The sequence below is a fragment of the Alosa pseudoharengus genome, unplaced genomic scaffold (assembly GCF_046254945.1).
Source record: "Alosa pseudoharengus isolate Yale_2024_CS ecotype anadromous, Long Island Sound unplaced genomic scaffold, YU_APseudo_1.1 YU_APseudo_1.1_scf_8, whole genome shotgun sequence".
NCBI lineage: Eukaryota > Metazoa > Chordata > Actinopteri > Clupeiformes > Clupeidae > Alosa > Alosa pseudoharengus.
This window is the reverse complement of record NW_027468870.1, coordinates 28,401,516-28,414,376: the sequence shown is the minus strand read 5'-3', so window position 1 is coordinate 28,414,376 and position 12,861 is coordinate 28,401,516. Positions and strand designations below refer to the sequence as shown.

The window sequence follows — 12,861 nt, the reverse complement described above, 5'->3', positions numbered from 1 at the left end:
TTCGCCACCAGGGGAGAAATGAAAACAAAAAAAAGTAAAAGAAAGAAAGAAAGAGAGAGAAATAGAGAGAGAGAGAGAAATAATGCAAAGCATGTGACAACCGGGCTAAACAAGAATGACAGTAAACCGCGTTCAAATAACGAAGGACCCACAGAGTTGTTGGGGGGGATGATTTTTATTCTCATACGCAGCCTCAGATGAAATCATATGGAGATAAGCTGTCTTCTCCGTGTTTAAACCCCGGGTAAAAATAAATAAATAAAAACAAACCTGACGTCATGCCTTAACTTCCACCACTGAGTGGATTGGAGAAGAAAAGAGCTGTCAGCCCATGGCTGTGTCCTAGAGTCTGGACTCCAACAGACCATAGCAGAGCCACACTGACTAAATCATACCAAGCCGTCAGTACTGCAGAGTGTTTATCACGGTTACAGGGGCGCTTTTATTGGCCACATCATCACCATCAAGACAGGAAGGATATAGAATAGCATATAGAACATAGAATTATATAGATTTAGACATATATCATTTACACTCAATGCCAAAGTATTCACAAATGAGTTTACGTGTTGAAATGAATGAATAAATTAATGAATTAATTAATGAATTAATGAATTATGCATAATCAGTCAAAAAGAAAAATGTCCTTTAAAAAACATACCAGTATGTAGTGAGTTTGTAGTATTCATACTGTATATGTAGTGAGTTCATGTGAGTTAAGACAGGTGTCAGTTTAAAATGGCTGCCCTGTGGGTTTCCTTCTCCATATACTCACCTGTGTTCTTACTTCCACCTCTTGTTCTCAGCCAATCGGCGGGCAGCACGTGGCAGACGGTGGCAGACCTGGTACGTCAGGAGAAGCACACGGTCAGCGGACTCTTCCCCAACACCGTCTACCTGTTCATCGTCCGTGCGGTCAACGCCTATGGACTCAGCGACCCCAGCCCCATCTCGGAACCCGTGCGGACCCAAGGTGTGTACCGGGGAGCACTGGATGGTTGCAAGCTAGAAGACAGCTAGAAGACAGCTAGAAGTCTTATCTTCTCTCTAAACAGTCTCTAGACAATCTTAGCTTGACAGCCTGTTTCTGAAATATGTTTGGAAACGGTTTTTCATAATCAGATATGGCTTTAGATTTGGTTGATGTTTTCCTATGAATAGCAAAACTAAGACAAGCCAAGCTAAAATGATATATGTATGTGTGGCCATAGGTGCAGTGTAGCCTTTGTGTAGCAAAAGAATAAAGAATGAATCATAGGAATGATTTTTCTTCTCCTTCTCCCCCTCCCACTCTCACCCCCACTCTTCCTCCCCCTCTTCATTCTCTCTTCCCCCGTCCCTACTCCCTCTCTCCCTTCCCTCCATTTTTCTCTGCAACCCCTCCTTCTTTTTTTCTCTGTACCTTCTCCTCTCTCTTCCCCTCCCTCTGTCTGCTACCTTTCTCTCTCTCTGATACTCTTTCTCTCGGCGCCTCCCTCACTCTCTCTCCCCCTCACACCCTCTCTCTCTCTGCTACCTCTCTATCTCTCACTATTCCCTCTCTCTCTCGCGTGATTTTTCTCAGATCTGAGTCCCACAGGCCAGGGTGTTGACCACAGGCAGGTCCAGCGAGAGCTGGGCGAGGTGGCTGTGGTCCTGCAGGAGCCTGTGATCCTCAGCGCCTCCAGTGTGCAGCTCTGGTGGACGGTGAGTCTCTAACACACACACACACACACACACACACACACACACATACACACACACATACACACACACATGTGCGCACACACACACACACACACACACACACACACACACGCACACACACATACACACACACGTGCGCGCGCACACACACACACAAACGCACACACACACACGCACGCACACACAGACGCACACACACACACACACACACACACAATGCTTAGTAGGGCTGTAACGATATACGATTCGAAACCGAAATCGCGACATTCATATCAACAATACTGTGTCGCGGTGTGAAAAGGCAGAATTGCGACACACCTTTCTAGTGTTTCACGCAGTGCTTTGCATCTTACGCGGCCGCAAAAGCAACCCACATCTCCCGCTTTACTTATCGGTAGCCTACATTGTCCAAAAACAAACAAATAAATAAATAATAATTTCATACCTCTCCTTGCTTTCATTGTAGAATGTGTGCAACTTTACCAAACAGTATAGAAGTAAACCCCCTCTCCTTGCCCCGCTCTCTCTCGCGCTCCCTCCCTCTCACTCTCCCTCCCTCTCCTGCTCAATGAACACCCGCGACTTAAATAAAACATTCAAAACCGTGAAAGCAAGGACGCATAGAAATTACTATTAAATCCGCTTAGCATCATTAGCATGCTGCACATATTTGTTTAAAACTCTTACATTGAAGTTGACTGATAATCACAATACCAACGTTTCCCAAAAGGGCCTGTCCCAAGGAGAACAAGTATTACCTTGAAACTTAAACACACATGGGAAAACTGAACAGTCCAATCAGTAGACTATGATCAGCTAAGCTAGCCAACTATGCTACTTTGTTTACAATATTTCCAGGCTTCAACCAGACAGCTGAATTAAAGAGGTAGAGTTGTAATAAAAAATAGCAGGCCTAGGCTATAGGCTAATCTGCATAAAGTGTGCTGTCATAAATATCAGTCATTCAGAAAAATATTTTTATATCAGGATATAAAATAATAGATAGAGTGAGTCTCTAACACACTCAGACACACACACACACACACACACACTCGTAGCGCGTAGATCTGGTGAACGATGAGTCAAACTCGGAACCTCCATCCTCACCCCCGAGCCCTGAGCCCCCTGTCACCGCGCTCATTAGCGCGTCGGCTGGATGCCTGGCAGATGGTCCGTCCTCTCTGAGTCACTCTCCCACACCACACCAAGCGCTCTAAATCTGTAGCCCAACTGTTAGTCAACGCACTTCCTGCCAACTCGCCAGCATTTCATCATTAACACACTCCATCACACAGCCTGTAAAAACACAATATACATACATACATACATACACACTTACAGACCAGCCTGGCTAGTCCTAGTTACTGGAAGACAGAAAAAAAAAGTTCCTGCCAGGTGTTGTCACACGTCTGAGTAGCTAAGTCCAATTTGGATCTCGAGTTTCTGGAGAGCAGATTATCTGTCAGAGACGCAGTCCCCGTGTCAGATGTGTTACCACAGTCAGAGCCGTTTAATGATGTGTGGAACTAGGCAGTAGCAGTCTCTGGATCAGTGAGAGCAGTTTAATGATGTGTGGAACTAGGCAGTAGCAGTCTCTGGATCAGTGAGAGCAGTTTAATGCTGAGAGGAACTGCACAGTCTACAGTCATCAGTTATGTCTGGATCAGTCATATGCTGTGTGGGTTCCCTTTAAATCATGTCAGTGGTGGACCCTGGCAATCCCTGCACTGATTGCCTGTGTGCCTCTCTCTCTCTTTCTTGCTCTGCTGTCTCTCTCTCTCTCCCTTTCTCTCCCCTTCTGTCTCTATGTCTCTCCTCTTTTTGACTCTTTGATTTCTCTCTCTCTCCCTCTCTCTCTCTCTCTCTCTCTCTCTCTCTGCTCTCTATTTCTCCCCCTTCCCGCCCTTCTCACTGCCCCCCTCTCTCCCCCTCTCTCTCTCTCTCTCTCTCTCAGGTGGACCGTCAGTCCCAGTACATCCAGGGCTACCGGCTGGTGTACCGGCCCAGCGGCAGCGGTGTGCTGTGGCAGACGCAGGACGTGAAGGCGGCCCCGGAGCGCAGCGCCGTCCTCACCCACCTGCTCAAGGGCACAGAGTACGAGATCAAAGTCCGGCCCTACTTCAACGAGTTCCAGGGCATGGACAGCCGCGTGGTGCTGGTGCGCACGCCCGAGGAGGGTAAGGGTTCCGCACGGAGAGGCATGGCAGAGGTTTCACTGAGCGGTCACAGTCAGTGTGTGAATGGACAGAGGACATAATGGACACATTCTCTATTATGCACTTTCTTCACATATCTGCACTTCAGTTTCTCTTAATGTGCTTGATCTCTTAAAATGATCTCTTAAAAATGTAATAACATATACTTGTTTTCTAGTCAGTCTCATTTATAGTGTCTTGATACAATATGGCAACAGTGAGCTACTGCTGTCATTTGCTGCTGGTTTTTATATAGCACAGTTATTGAACTACTGTAATAGGATCTAATTGTAACATGTCCCAAGGGCCCAAAGGGTGTTTTCCATGAGTGTGGTGTAAAGAAAGTAGGCCTACAGCACAGCAGCCGTGATGATCCCTCATTTCTGAATTCACACTGATCATCACAATTTGGCTGTTGTATTTTATTTACACCAGCTGAGCTACAGCTGAGTTGTCCTTTGCGTTGTCTTCGCATCACGGTTGCATTGGTCCATGTGCTGACGTGACTCTTTCTGGTTTGCAGTGCCCAGTGCCCCTCCTCAAGCTGTTGCCGTGTTGACGATTAACCTTGGCAACAGCTCCAGCATCAGCGTGTCCTGGCAGCCTCCTCCTGCTGATGCACACAACGGTCTCATCCAGGAGTACAAGGTAAAAGAGTTGCACTGGAGAGCACACACACACACATACACGCATGCGCGCGCATACACACACACACACACACACACACACACACACACACACACACACACACAACACACACACACACACACACACACACACACACACACACACACACACACACACACACACACACACAAACACACACACACACACACACACACACACACACAAACACACACACACACACACACACACACACACACACACACACACACACACACACACACACACTCACACACACACACACACACACGCGCACACACACACACACACACACACACACACACACACACACACACACACACACACACACAACCCCCCCGCCTCACACACACACATACACACAAACATACACACACACACACACACACACACACACACAGAGAGAGAGACAGAGAATGACAAACACACACAGACAAAGATAGTCAATGACAAAACACACACACACACACACACACACACACACACACACACACACACACACACACACACACACACACACACAAAGCAGATGGGCCCTGGAAGGCATCCAGGCCTGACATGGTGAAAGGTTCTGGCTCAAATGAAGCAGTTAGTGGACTCACAGTGGCTGCACATTTTCTTTGGGCTCGGTAACAAAAGGCCTGGCCTCCTAATGTACTTTCTGACACTCTTGGAATAACAAGAATAACAAGGAGTAATAACATCTGTACTTTGTGCAAAGACGTTCTTGGCAGACACTAGTTCTTGGTGGACTCTATTCCTTGAGTAGAGCCAAGCCATACAGAGCTTTGTGTGTGAAAGAGGAGGACATTGAAGTCAAGGAGGCTTTTCCCCTCTATCAAGTCAATAGTTCCACCAAAAAAAAAGACTTTGGAACTCTCAGTAGCAGAGGTCTCTGCCATGTAATTCTCTCTCTGCAGGGATCCAGTATATGTAATCCCACAGAACAGACATGGGAACTGTTTGTGGGGAAAGAGCCTTACCTGTAGCTTGTCTTTGATGTATTTTTTTACACCTCAGCACTGAGACTTGACCAGCAAGTTAATTTAGTCTCTGATGTCTTGTTTGCTTTTAATAGCATACCACACAGATACATCGCTACATACAAGCCTATGTTGTGTTCTTCATAGATTTGGTGCCTGGGCAATGACACTATGACACGGTACCACATCAACCAGACGGTGGACGGGAGTGTCCTCTCCACAGTGCTGAAAGGGCTGCTGCCCGGCGTCTGGTACCAGGTGGAGGTGGCAGCGGTCACCAGTGCCGGCGTGGGCACCCGCAGCGAGCCTGTGCCCATCTTCATCAGTGAGTACCCAGTGGGGAGCTCAGTGGATTATAGTCCTGTGAAAGATGGAACAAATGCACAGCTGTGTTTATTTATTTGGTTGGTTTAATGCTCCTGTCAGATATTATGAAAATACGAAAGTACGAAAGGATGGATACAAAACTCTTTCCTTGATTTTCAAAATGCCTGGACTAATAAAAAGACACATATAAAACATGACATCTGTTTTTGAGAGCTTTTTGTTTGAGTATGCCTTTTAAGTAATCAGCTGACTGATTTTGCTCAGTTCCTCAGTTCTTTACCTAATTTAAATCAACATCTGTGTGTGGATCTTAATGGTGTTAATAGATAGAACTTTTCTCTCTCCTCAGAACATCCAGCGGAGCCTCCAGTAGTGCCCAGTGGGGGCGACGAGAACGTGAGCTTGGCAGAGCAGATCACCGACGTGGTCAAGCAGCCGGCCTTCATCGCGGGCATCGGCGGGGCATGCTGGGTAATCCTCATGGGCTTCAGTGTGTGGATCTACTGCCGCCGCAAGAAGAGGAAGGAGCTGAGCCACTATGCCGCCTCGTTCGCCTACACCCCCGCAGGTACACACACACACTCACACGCTAACTCATACACTACCTCACACTACTACCTTGTTCGCCTACACCCCCGCAGGTACACACACACACTCACACGCTAACTCATACACTACCTCACACTACAACCTTGTTCGCCTATACCCCCGCAGGTACACACACACACTCACACGCTAACTCATACACTACCTCACACTACTACCTTGTTCGCCTATACCCCCGCAGGTACACACACACACTCACACGCTAACTCATACTCTACCTCACACTACTACCTTGTTCGCCTATACCCCCGCAGGTACACACACACACTCACACGTTAACTCATACACTACCTCACACTACTACCTTGTTCGCCTATACCCCCGCAGGTACACACACACACTCACACGCTAACTCATACACTACCTCACACTACTACCTTGTTCACCTACACCCCGCAGGTACACACACACACTCACACGCTAACTCATACACTACCTCACACTACTACCTTGTTCACCTACACCCCCGCAGGTACACACACACACTCACACGCTAACTCATAATGTAGCACTACCACTCCAACTCACACGCTAACTCATACACTACCTCACACTACTACAATGCTATTTCACTTTTTTCAGCTTTACTGCCTTCTATTTCCTACCTATGTTTCAATTATTTTATTTTTGCAAAATTATACGCTTTATTTATCAAAGAGAGGTAGCCATTGTTTGAGTAAACATGAGTAAATCTAAATCAGTCTTAGCGGTATACATAGTGAATTTGTGCACGTTGTTGTTCGTACTCTTAGCTAAAATCTGACTTCATCTTTCCTGCAGTTGGCTTCCCCCATGGAGAGGGCTCAGGTGTCAGTGGGAGGTAAGAATCACTCTTGATATTGTAGCGCTCCTCATACTTGCTCTCTCTCTCTCTCTCTCTCTCTGTCCTTGAGGGCGATCATGAGACAGTGTTAGTGATATGACAGAGAGTCGCTCCATCTTGACGTGTAATGTGCCTCTCTCCGTGTGTCCAGGCCTGGTGTGTTGGGGAGCGGCATGGGGAACTACCCCTGGCTGGCCGACTCCTGGCCCACCACCAACCTCATGCACAGCGGCAAGGAGTCCGTCAACTGCTGCACCTCCAAACACGACTCGGCAGAAAGATACTACAATGGTGAGCCGCTGTTCACACACACACACACACACACACACACACACACACACACACACACACACACACACACACACAGATCTGCCATGTTTAGCTTTCTTTAAAAAACAACACTATGTGCTGTTTCTTTTTGGTTTTGTATTTTATGTGGTTATGTGGTTGTGTACTGTATATGTCTACATGGATAGAAAGATCCATCCACTGATCAACTGATTGGTTGACAGACTGACAGACATATATATGAATCCATGAATGCCTGTTGGATGGGTGGATGAATGGATGAATGAATGGATGGATGGATGGATGGATGGATGGATGAATGGATCGATGCATGGATATAGATTTTTTCTTCTCTAACAGTGTAAACTCTCTGTGTCCCTCAGAGGTGGGCATCTCCAACTACCTGAGCCAGACGGAGAAGTACAGCACGAGCTCCAACGAGGGCCCTATCTACAGCACCATCGACCCCACCAGCGAGGACCTGCGCAGCTTCTCCGCCCCCTACTCCCAGCACGCCACGCCCTACGCCAGCACTCCCATCATGCCTTTCTCCTCGCAGGGCCCTGCCAGCCCCGAACAGGACGAAGGCCACTGGATGACCCAGCCCAGCACCTCAGGTGCCCAGTACGCCCAGCCTGACCGCACCAAGACAGACAACGGTACGCACATACACGTAGTATTGCTGTCATTACTGTTGACAACAACAACAATAACAACAGCAAAGCATACAAATATACAAATAATAATAATGACATACCATACAAATTATTAGATAGACTAGACAAATAGAGTTATCTGCATGATAGATTTTACTGTTCTCTGTTTTTCTCTGCTCAAACAGAAAATTGATTTTTGTTCATTTTTGTCTACAGCCCCCAAGCACAGCAAGCAGAAGTCGATGGGTAAAGCGGTGAAGACTCCGTCTCTGAACTGGATGGAGGCGCTGCCTCCTCCACCCGCCACGGATGAGCTGGAGCCGTACGCCGACGAGCTGGAGCCCGACAACGACCTCCAGGACCTGGGGTAGGAGCTCCCTCACTCTGGACACTAAAACACATGAGCGCATGATCTCGGCCTCGCCACCAGATAGATAGTTCCAGCATCCCTTACAGCTTTTCAGTCCCTGCAGGTCTGTATGCATACAGCCAGTCTGAGGGCCTTTTTCTTTACCTCAGTTCCTGCGGCACTCTACACCAAGCAGCAAGACTTTAGGGCCTTTTGTGTTGCTCAGTTCCTGCAGCTGTCTGCCACACCGCAAGTCTGCAGGCAGTTTTTTCTCTGAGCTTTCGTTCTTCCAACCCACAATACCAGACACTTTCTGGGCTTTTTGTTAGATCCTGCAGCTCTCTCTCTCTCTCCTCTCTCTCTCTCTCTCTCCTCTCTCTCTCTCTCTCTCTCTCTCTGTCTCTGTCTCTCTCCCCGCCTGTCTGTCCTCGCCTGTCACTCTTGTCTGATGGGGTCCTGTGGAGGCTAACAAAGTTAGCCATGTGTAGCCGCGATGTCTGGACAGCTCTATAGTGCTGTCTGTAACCCCGCTACGCGCCGTGACTGGCCCCTCTGTGCTCCGAGCCTTTCCGTGGTCTCATATTCCTGACGCGCTAGCTGGACCTGCACAGAACACATTAGACAGGCACCAGTGGTTACATAAAGTGACCAGTGTTGGTCTGATTTTGTGTGTGTGTGTGTGTGTGTGTGTGTGTGTGTGTGTGCAGAGAGGGGTATACTACTGTGTGCATATCTTTTGGGTATGGTGTGGTGTGTTTGTGTGTGTGTGTGTGTGTGTGTGTGTGTGTGTGCATGCATGTGCAGAGAGGGTTATACTACTGTGTGCATGTTTTTGTGTGTGTGTGTGTGTGTGTGTCTCTATGTCTCTATGTGTCTATGTGTGTGCCTGTGCATGTGTGCTTTGTGTGTGGGGTGAGACAGAGAGACAGAGTAGTTATCGCTCCGCGCTGCCACTTCACCTGAGTGGTTGATTTGGGGGGGGGGTGGGCGGTTTAAGTGTAGCTGGACTGTGTGGCGGGTACCTCCGACCGGGCCTGACAACACTGATTACACCACTGAGAAAAGCTGGACCCCAAGCTACTGAGACACAGCCTCTCACTCTCTCTTTTTCTCCCCTACTGACACACACACACACACACACACACACACACACACACACACACTGGAGCGCCCCTGCATAATAACATTAGCCCCATGTCAGCTATGGGCCCCTCTCGAGTTTCCTCCTCGGAGCAAAAGCCAAGTCATTATTCTCCGCGTCTCTCCCACGCTGCCCCTCTCTCCTTCAGCTTCATCTCCAGCAGGAGCCCACAGTGCTGCGCTGCTCTACAGATTCAGCTGATGAACCCCCGATAACACCGTTGACCTTTGTCAAGCACCCCGTTGGCTCCCCCCAGCCTCTTGGTTCAAATGATTACATTATGCCTTCTGTGTGTGTCTGTGTATCTACGTTCTCCTCTTATACAATCACACAGATACTAACAGTCTATCAAGAGGTGGCTGAGCCCATGACTCCTTAAATTGAATTAAAATGCACTTCAGCGGTATGTCTGGCTGGATTACTTTTTTTTTTTTTTTTTTTCTTTGTTCGAGGACTGGAACCGAATATCATTCCTTGAACCTTTCACTCTGACGTGGTATTATGAGGGCAGCGCTCGAAGCCGCAGATTTCTGGGGCCTCGAGGGCACGTTGGGTAATTTGACTGCAGCACCGTGGAAATCGATATGCCACCAAGCCGCACAGCAGCAGCGCCATCGACTTTATTAGCGCGAGGCCAAATCATCGTCCCTGTGCTTCCCATGATTGATCTACTTATTTAGTGTGAGCCGGGGACACACATTCAGCCAGCGCTATGCCTCATAAACGTGTCACACAAATTTGAGTTGTACTCGGCGGCGCGCTGCAAACTTTCTTTCTGCAGCTCTCTGCAAAACAACATCAGACGCGAGCCAGATCAACCGAGAGGGGGAAAAAATGAAAGGAATGAAAGAACAAAATGAAGCATGAAGAGGAAGAGTGTTGTTTCTGTTTACACTTAAAAATAAGAGTTAAGGGCGGAGTGTTTTTTTATTTTTATTTACACCACAGCACATGAAAAATGAGTTTTTATTGTTAGTGTTGTTTAATGTTGTGTGACCGTCGTTCTTTCTGTTTTGTTTCATTTTCCTCCAGCTCCGATGAGGAAGAATGGTGTCCGCCGCTTCCCGAGAGGACCTACCTCATGGACGGGACGGAGGTGGACGACCCTGGTCCCTGTCCACCCCCACGGGCGGACGCCTCGTCCCCAACCACCTCCTACAGCCACCAGTCCACGGCCACGCTCACGCCCTCCCCCCGGGACGAGGGCCGGATGGGCCATGACATCCCCCGGCTGCACCACCTGGACGCACCCCCCCAGACACGGTACGAGCCAAACCCAGTCTCCAGGGATTTCTATAGGCTGCCATGCTCCTCTATACCCGGATAAGTAAACTGGACATTTTACTTACAGCATCAGTTATAGAAATTATCGGTTTGTAACTAAGTTCTTGCCTCTACTCGCCTCCCAACACCATGTGTTTGAAAATCAATAAAAAGTTGATCATAAAAAAAAGCAATCACCAGGGCCAGGCAGAGCATCCTTAGTGGATACACTAGGATCAGACACAGTCAAATGAATTCTACCAGAGCCAACTGAGCCTCCCAAAGGAAGTTTAAGAAGAGAGAGTATAGTCATAAAAGTGCATCATGAGTTTTGAGTTTTGTTTGACTTACTTTTGATTTGTTATTTACTTTTGGAGACTTTGAACCATATTTTATAAACAAGCTGGGGGTGATATGCAACTTTTATTGAATTTTATTTTAATTGCAGATGTTTTTGAGGCATATTTACAAAACGCTTGAGGTCATATTGCATTTTTGTTTTGATAGATAGAAGGCATATTGATAAAAACGCATAGAGAAATGAGTGTGAACTCACAGCATTTAGTTTTAAGGTCCTGGTTTGCACTTATTAGAGTTGGCTTTGTTTAAAGGTGAACTGGCTGTCATTTAATACTGAGGACTGCCCTGAAGGATGTTATCTTCCTTAACCTGACATGGCTTTGCTTCGGGCCAGAGTAGATTTAGACTTTATGTCTAAGGGCTCAGAGAGAAGAAGTCTCTGGCATTGTTTTTTCTTGGCTACGTCTGAATGCTTAATTTGTTTTCTTTCTCCTGGGAAGACTTCAACTTTTCACCTTTGTCTACGACAAAGTGCAGCAAAGTAAATCAAAGTAAATTGAAACCAGCAGTGATATCAATTAATTAGAGAAACTGTGCATGTATGAGCACATTGCCATCACAACAAAGGGAATATATTGATGTTGTGATACACTAATGAAATTTTCATTAGAAAAAAAACAAACTTTTAGAGCATGACTATATAATGGTGTGATTGTATCCTTATATGTGCAGGCGGATGCCTTGTGGACCCGTGCCTATCCCTCGTGCCCCTAGCCCGCCCCTGACGCAGTCCAACCCCAACCTGTCAGCCAATCAGGAGGGACCAGAGGGGAGCATGCCACAGCGCTCAGCACACCGCCGTGACCTCAGCCAGGGGGCAACGCTCAGCGCCGAGAACATCAGTGCTACTACGCCAGGTCTGACCTCCCCCCCCCAAATCACTTCATCTCAGCTCTATACATTAGCATACCTCCCTCGTACCTCCTATGTATTTACACTCATTTGAATATTTCACTGTCCAACACACATGCTAAAATGTTCAACTACAACTCATCAGGCTCCAGCCCCCTCCATACAGTTCCTCACCTCACCTCATTATTCACAATCTATATAATCCCCACTTCAAATTCATAAACAATATGTTTCAGCCTCTTGAATACAGTAAAATTCCCCATACACCTTTTTCAATAATTCATACATTACAGGATTTGTCATTACTTACTCATGATATAAATTGTGAAATTCTGTAATAGTTTCAGTACTCTCCCTACTGGGAGCTTTAACATGTTGCCACGGCTCCACAATGAGAGTGTAGGCATAGGGATCTGGAGACCATGGGGGCATAAGCTGGAATGTCATCTTCGATTCTCAGAGCTGTCATGACACTCATAAAGCTAACATGTCACATCACCGGCCGTCATGATATCTCATGACAGTATATGGTATCTGTCATATGGTGTTTTGTCTGAGGGAGGGCCCAATAAGATGTACACTGTCAAAATACAACATAAATAACAACAACACATTCCATTTACAGTATAGTGCTTTCCTAAGTACTCACAGTGCTTCACAGTGAAGGGG

The 12,861-nt window shown here is 47.1% G+C and overlaps 1 protein-coding gene across 1 annotated transcript in view; it reads left to right on the top strand.

Annotated features, from left to right (window-relative positions):
* Nucleotides 1–12,861, top strand: part of robo3 (roundabout, axon guidance receptor, homolog 3 (Drosophila)) — a 68,190-nt gene that overhangs the window by 51,102 nt on the left and 4,227 nt on the right. Inside the window, exons 11-22 of the mRNA XM_076274075.1 lie at nucleotides 807–973; nucleotides 1,565–1,686; nucleotides 3,641–3,863; nucleotides 4,405–4,529; nucleotides 5,675–5,852; nucleotides 6,204–6,422; nucleotides 7,241–7,280; nucleotides 7,435–7,574; nucleotides 7,955–8,230; nucleotides 8,444–8,594; nucleotides 10,750–10,980; nucleotides 12,013–12,197. Of these exons, the coding sequence (XP_076130190.1) occupies nucleotides 807–973; nucleotides 1,565–1,686; nucleotides 3,641–3,863; nucleotides 4,405–4,529; nucleotides 5,675–5,852; nucleotides 6,204–6,422; nucleotides 7,241–7,280; nucleotides 7,435–7,574; nucleotides 7,955–8,230; nucleotides 8,444–8,594; nucleotides 10,750–10,980; nucleotides 12,013–12,197 (2,057 nt within the window). The remainder of the gene's footprint in view (nucleotides 1–806; nucleotides 974–1,564; nucleotides 1,687–3,640; nucleotides 3,864–4,404; nucleotides 4,530–5,674; nucleotides 5,853–6,203; nucleotides 6,423–7,240; nucleotides 7,281–7,434; nucleotides 7,575–7,954; nucleotides 8,231–8,443; nucleotides 8,595–10,749; nucleotides 10,981–12,012; nucleotides 12,198–12,861) is intronic.